The sequence below is a fragment of the Buceros rhinoceros genome, unplaced genomic scaffold (genome assembly GCF_000710305.1).
Source record: "Buceros rhinoceros silvestris isolate BGI_N320 unplaced genomic scaffold, ASM71030v1 scaffold19983, whole genome shotgun sequence".
Classification (NCBI taxonomy): Eukaryota; Metazoa; Chordata; class Aves; order Bucerotiformes; family Bucerotidae; genus Buceros; species Buceros rhinoceros.
In genome coordinates, this window is record NW_010403262.1 from 7559 (window position 1) to 14398 (window position 6840).

General features: G+C 40.4%; 1 protein-coding gene across 1 annotated transcript in view; it reads right to left on the minus strand.

Annotated features, from left to right (window-relative positions):
- PRPF38B (pre-mRNA processing factor 38B) overlaps window positions 1–6836 on the minus strand; it is a gene marked incomplete at its 5' end in the record, with an annotated part of 8624 nt that extends 1788 nt beyond the window's left edge. The window contains 5 exons of the mRNA XM_010132958.1: window positions 4–62; window positions 2574–2634; window positions 2717–2868; window positions 3169–3237; window positions 6618–6836. Coding sequence (XP_010131260.1) covers window positions 4–62; window positions 2574–2634; window positions 2717–2868; window positions 3169–3237; window positions 6618–6836 — 560 coding nt within the window. The remainder of the gene's footprint in view (window positions 1–3; window positions 63–2573; window positions 2635–2716; window positions 2869–3168; window positions 3238–6617) is intronic.
- Window positions 6837–6840: the final 4 nt, after the last annotated feature.

Sequence of the window (6840 nt, forward strand, 5' to 3'; positions counted from 1 at the left end):
AAGGAACGAAGCATCTCCCCGATGGTCATAACACAACCCCCACCTGCCTTCACATCCAGGTCCTACAAAATACAAGCAAAAAATATCCTGATGGTCAAAAATGCTCTTTACTGATTAAAAAAAAAAAAAAATGCTGCTACATTACTGCCCTCTTGAAGTCTCATGATTATGAAAGTTTACTTGTCTCATTCTAATACATTTCCTTAGAAAAATTCAAATTCTGCACCCTTTGAATTTGGCAGTATGTTACAGACAGGGAATGGGACTTAATATATATGCATGCAGGCACACACTAATCCTGCAGCCATCTGGATGGTAAGGGACTGCCGATGAAGAGATTAACGCAAAATCCCCTTACGCAGTCTGGTTATATGGTATGATCGTGTATTTTACTTAAATGCTGCAAAGTGGAGAAGTCTTCCTCTCAAACTACATTTTTAATTCTGTTTTGTGGATGTACAACTGCGTACCGTCATACCCAACCCTGTGGCCTAAATCATTTAAGAACTACATCATTGCCTATCTAAAAATGATCATAGAAAAACCTCTAGTACAAAATGGCATCCTAACAGAATTGGAAGCAATAGCAAACCAACTGCCATGAAGCAGTGAGGTTTCTAATTTAGAAATATGTGAAAAAATAAATAAATGAACAAATAATTGGAAACGCATAATCCATGATGACCATTGTCTCTGAAAAGGGTCATTACCGCATGAAGGCCTTCTTGCTATGCCCTCTCACAGCTCAGGACATGTTAGTCAGCTATTGTCAGTCCCAAACCTATAGTGCAAGCACACAAGGAAAGTGAGATTTGTTATCTAAACAGGAAGAGAAAATCTAAATGTAAAACTGCTTGCACTCACACACATTTAAGTGTTCAGATATACAGTTTTTCCAAATATAATCGCTGCAGAGATCTAAAGAAGAAAAAAAGGAGTTAAACGTAGCACCTGGAGAGTACGCACAGTTAAACAAAATAAACATAAGAAGCATTCTGAAAATTAACTGTATCCTGGGAAGTTTTTCACAGCAGCATGACAAAAGATGAACTGCTTCCACATATTTAAGAACTGGAGGAAAAAAAAAAATCCCGTAGGTTTAAGTAATTCCACAGATTTAAATTTGCTTCATCCTACTGAGCTTGACCAGGACTGGTAAGAAACTTAAGACAAGCAGCCCCGAGCACTTCTTCCTACACAACACAAAGCTACTGAAAGCAGCTGGAAAAGAAACAGTAATTCCAAAACCATAATGGGATATTTTAAACAGACAACAAAGATATATTGATAATATCTGCAAGAACTGAAGTAGGTGCTTTAAATAATGAACCAGTTAAGACCTCCACAATGAAACGCACTTGTAATCGCTTTATTGTCCTGGGAATCAAGTTGTTTGTGGGATCCTGAAAACAAAGCCACCCCCAATCATTCCTAGGTTACAATGCCACACAGCAGAGAAGAGTTCCTGGGGCAGAAGCAGGCTATCGCCACAACTCACCGAGATTTAAATTGGGGTTGGTTTTTGTTACAAACATACAATAACAGAGGTTTACCTGAAGGAACTGCTGTTTCCTTTGCACAGTGTTTTTGATACTTAGCATGAAAGAAGCTGTTTAAAATAAATACACTGCATTGCAGTCAGATACAAGTATAATAAAAGTATTTGAACATCATTTGCAACTAGAACATTTGAGATTTCTTCAAGTAGATGCCTACTGTCACACTGAAGAGGACAAGTGATCCTTCCTGTTCCATTCTTAAATCTAGGATGCAATTTAAAACCCGCTCAATAAATACAAATTGCCACAGTATGTAGCAGACTGTATATGCAACTTCACAGACCGGGAAGGCTCACCCACCAGCTCCTACTCTCTTTCTCCAGATGTTAAACCAGGATTACGGTACCAAAGGTATTCTCCTACCTGACTGCATAATAACTCAGTCTCTTCACTGAACTATTTCTGTTAGCAACTCATATTTCTTTACTGCCCCGTTAGTAAAGACATTAAGGTTAGAGACAATGACATCTTATGCAGTAATTAGGCTGTTTCTTTCTCCTCTGAAGAAGTCCTGGGTTTAGTTATTCCAGGACACGAATAATAACCACAGAGATTTCTGGTAGTATTTTCAAGATGAATGTTGGTTTCTGCTATATACTTCCCACTCTTCTATGTAAGCACCAATTCCCCCAGTTCCAAAAATAAATGCAAAATACAAATTTAGCACTCTCAGGACTTACTGAACACTGCTTAGAAAGAATTCTTTTTCTAAAAACTGCACAGAAGCTACACTCACGCAGCCTGCTCTCTGCATTCTGATTTAAACCTGTTTCATATGGCTCTGTAATACTTGACACAGTAACATCCTAACCAATGGAAAATTCTGTTACATCTTCAAAATCTAAGGAAAATTATTTAGGTACCAGCTCAGACCTGCTTCCTGCACTAATTAAATTACAAGACTATAACACTGCAACATTAAAGTACAGAAAACCTTATCAAACAATGTTTAAACCTGAAGTAGTTACATGAAAAGAAACAAAAGAAAACAAATTATTACCCTCGCCGACATACCTCTTCATCATCAAGAAAGGATTCAAACCAGTCCCATAGATCTGTAGGTGGTTGTGTGTACCTTTAAGTATAAAGGAAAGTAAAGTTTTAATACAGCTTTCTGTACATTACGTTAGTCATTAGTTTATTCTATGGATACATACCTAATATACATAAATCCAAGAGCCCTAATATATGGAGAATCTGTATGAGTTATAAGGCCCATCACTTGCTTACGAGTGAGTTTCAGTGTAAATAATTTGTAGAGCAGACAGAACGCAGTAGACACAATTCCTCCAGTTCCAACACCACGCACCTTTCAAAAGCAAAAGAAGTTAGATGACACTGCAAGAAGTCACAAAGATGTTATCCCAATTCTACAAGAGAATGAGAACTAACACAGGGTAAAATCTAAATCTACATACAGAGCTACATGGAAAAACTAACACTACTTGCATCCAGGTCTCTGGAAGCAAGGGGAATGTATCAGCTCTTGGTAATAAATAGTTCTACTATTTATTAGTAGGGACTGAGCACAGTCAAGCAAGTTTTAGCTATGCTTGGGAAATATATTTACCAGACAGAAAAATTTAAGAAGGCACGTACTTCTACTTACCCCTCCACACATCCCTGTCTGGCCCGCTGTTTTTCTGCTCCCCTTTTCCCACGGTTCAACATGTGTAACCTGAAAGGGACAGGGGGTTGGAGAAAAAAAAATAAAGAAAGAAAACACAAATTACAACCTCCATGATGTTTAGCTGCCTATACAAACCTAATTTAAACAATGAATAACCTAAATCAATCTTAAATAGCTTGTCTTCTCTTACCAAATGCAAGAACAAGTCTGCTTAGTCATTAAAGCAAAGCATTTGGCTTTTTAAATTACATTAAGAAATTATAGCCAAAATAATGGATTTGGGTTTTTTTAAATCCAAACTCCATGGCAAATATCTGTGCTCATTCTATACTCCATATACTTTCACATACTTGATGACCAAACCCCATCATCACTGTGTTCTGTAGTGACTAAACAATTACCTTTATTAAAGCTCAACAAGTTTAGCAATACCTTCTGATGACAGCTACAGAAGTCAAAAATCTATAGTCTCATATTCATAAATCTCATTTATGCAGCAAGCTTAGCTCGTGATTTCTTTTGAGCATCACCTACGGTTAGGACAACAGGAAAATGTCGATAAAGTGTAGTATTTTAATCTAAAACGCCAGTGTTTTTTCTTAGACTGCAGTGCTGTTCTTAGATAAAATGGTTCCTGAATGTAAAGCTTGCCCAATTAAAGTCTTCTGAGATGCATTCATAGATGAGCGCATAAACATAGTTAACCAACACCATTCCTTAAATTGTCAGTAAGAGTCAAATAAGAACCATAAAACTGCCTAAGCTACATCTGAAATTGTGAAATGCAGAGAAGTGGCTCAATAAACAAGTCTGTTTCCTAAACATATCAACTTTAAATAACAAGTAAAAGCCAGACAAACAATGGTGTTACAACGGACTGGGGATAGGAGTCTGTGGCCAAGTTGTACTGCAGTTCACTAATGAAAATTCTCTACCAATACATCTGACAAAACTAACGGCATACACAGTCTCCTGAGTTCAGAGATACTCTAACAGCTGAAGCTGCTGAACTGTTTAACAGTTGCTGTTTCATCCAAACGGAAACACAAGAGATGCCAATACTGTAGAATTCAAAATCCACTATCGCTTTCTGTATTACCATCAACAAGAAGTTCACAAATACTACGTAAATAATGCTGCACATCCTTCTGACTACTTATGGGTTTGACTCTCACAGGAAACGACGAGTACTTTTTAGCCAAAGGATCGACTGACACTATCACAATGGTCGCCTTCAGGTTTTTTAACCACAGTTGTTTACTGGCCACAATCAATAAAAAAGCCCTGAAAACAATACTAATTTCAGAGAAGAGTATTTAAAGTTTTGAGCCTGCAACGACTGCTGCATATGCTTAACGTGTTGGAAGCACACATTAAATGAGGCTGAGGACATGCACACGATGCTAAGGTCAGGGATAAACAGAGAGGAAGTCACCAACTTTGCAGATACAGAACTGAAACAGGAGACCAAAACTACAAGAGAATTAATTCAAATATCTAGACAGAATCCATATTCTCAAAAATGGTCCCTATCACTAGCTGCCTGCATGGCCTAAGATGATCCTTCCTGAGAATACAGCACTCAGCATTCTTTAATTTTTTTAATGAGACACTTATTTTGGTTCCCAAACAAAGAGAAATACACTCGAGAATACACCTATTATGGTGGGTATTGCACTCATTAAAAAAAAGGGGGGGGGGTGGGAGGGGGAGAAAAAAAGAAAAAACAAAAAAAAAAAGAATACGTTTTGTTGGTGGGAATTACACAAAAAAAAAAAAAGGGGGGGGGGGGTGGAAGGTGTAGAAAAAAAGAAAAGCCGGCAATTTTTCAGGAATCTTACAACGTGGACAGAATTCCAATCTTCTGAATATCAATTAAGTGCTTTAACCATCAGGTTACCTTCTCCCTCCCATCTATTACTATTACTAAGAAAGGGGCTGAGTTTTCTCTTTGTTTAGCATGCAGTTTTGAGTAAAAATAACTGTAAAGTTCTGTAGGCAAACTGTATTTACATTGGATTAGTAAGTGGCTATTTAATGGTATGCCAAAATTCTTGCCCAATAGATTAAGCCACTTATGGAATGAAACACAGACGCAAGCAAACTATCTGACCTACTGCAACTGAGGTCTACCAATCAGAGGGCCGTGAATCACATCAAGTATTTTACCGCCTCTGAAAGAGTCCACGTAAACCACAGTAAAATCTCAAATTTTCTAAAGAACCACTTCTCTTATAAATTTTCCAGCTCTTGCCATCACTTACAGAAATAAGCTCTGCTGCTTTCCATTCTGATGGAACGAATTTTTTCTATTCCATAGGCAGCCAGTGGTGAATTAATCTCCATTACTCTAAGTATGAGGAGAATTGAGTGCTCTGCTCCACATGACAGAGCACAAGCAGACAAGTACTGTCATTACGAGAAAAGACACTAGTACTGTCTTCATAAGTAAGTGCGAACACTGCCAAAAACCTCAAAATACTTCTGTGGAGTTGTTCTTCGTAATTATAGTGCCCTAAATAACTTGACTTGCCCTGGTTAAATGAGAGAAAAAGGCTACCTTGTTTTTTAATTATTTCAAAGTACACTGAAACCTGTTAACTGACACCGGAACATCAAGAATTAATCTGCCTGAGAAAAACACCTCGATAACCACCGAAGTAGAGCTGACCGAATACAGCAGCCTGAATTATCTTAAGTTCTGCTCTCCCTATCAGAACAAAGAGTGCGGCTGTCTGTGTTGATGAGCATTAATTATGCATACCTCTACCTGGGAGACTGGCTTGATGGAAGCCTCGCTGCAAAACTGATTCAATCCTGCTGACAAAACGAGAACTGAGACATGGGGGCACTAATACAGTCATCTCCCCAGCACATCCTACCTAACACCAGGAGGAACGCTCGAACGAACAACCTTTAGATTGGGCATGGAGGGGGGATCCCAATCCAACCGAGGAAGAAGGCTATATGCAAACTCCTCCTGAAGCCACCTGCAGCCACCACCAGGTCTTTTTTGCGCAGTTAACGGCGTGCTGGCCGCTCCTCAGCTGCGAGGAGCACTCGTCTCTGGGAGCGGCGCGCAGACCGCGGCCCTCAGACGGCCATTTCACTCCCTCTGCCCTGCCGCACGCTGCCCATCTCACAACTAACTAACAACGCCGCAATCCCAAACCCGACGCGAAACACACTTCTTCTGCAAGACAGAGGAGGCACCACCTTGGATTCCCCCAATTAAGCAATTAAATAAAAAAAATATATTCTCCCACATCCCTCAGCGCAAGATAATGAGCAGAAGGTAAGCGAGAGATCCCGCAGGCCACAGTCAAAGCTCTCTCTCTCCCCCAACATCCCCCATCCGCAGGGAAGCTCGGGCAGGCACCAGCGCCCCGAACACTCCGCGGTGCCCAGGGCGCGGCCCGCAGGCTCACCTTGAAGTAGATCTCGTCCACCACTTCGTGGTAAGTCTTGAGCTCATAGAGCTGCACCTTGAAGTAGGGCGACGAGAGGATGTTGGTGAGGATCATGGGGTTCAGGTTCATGGTCTTCTCGTTGCCCCACAGCGGCAGCACGTTGCCCTGCTTGCCTGAGGCCGCCGGCTTCGGGGCTCCGCTCTGCAGCTGCTGCTGGGCCGGCGGGACGGCCCCGGGCTGG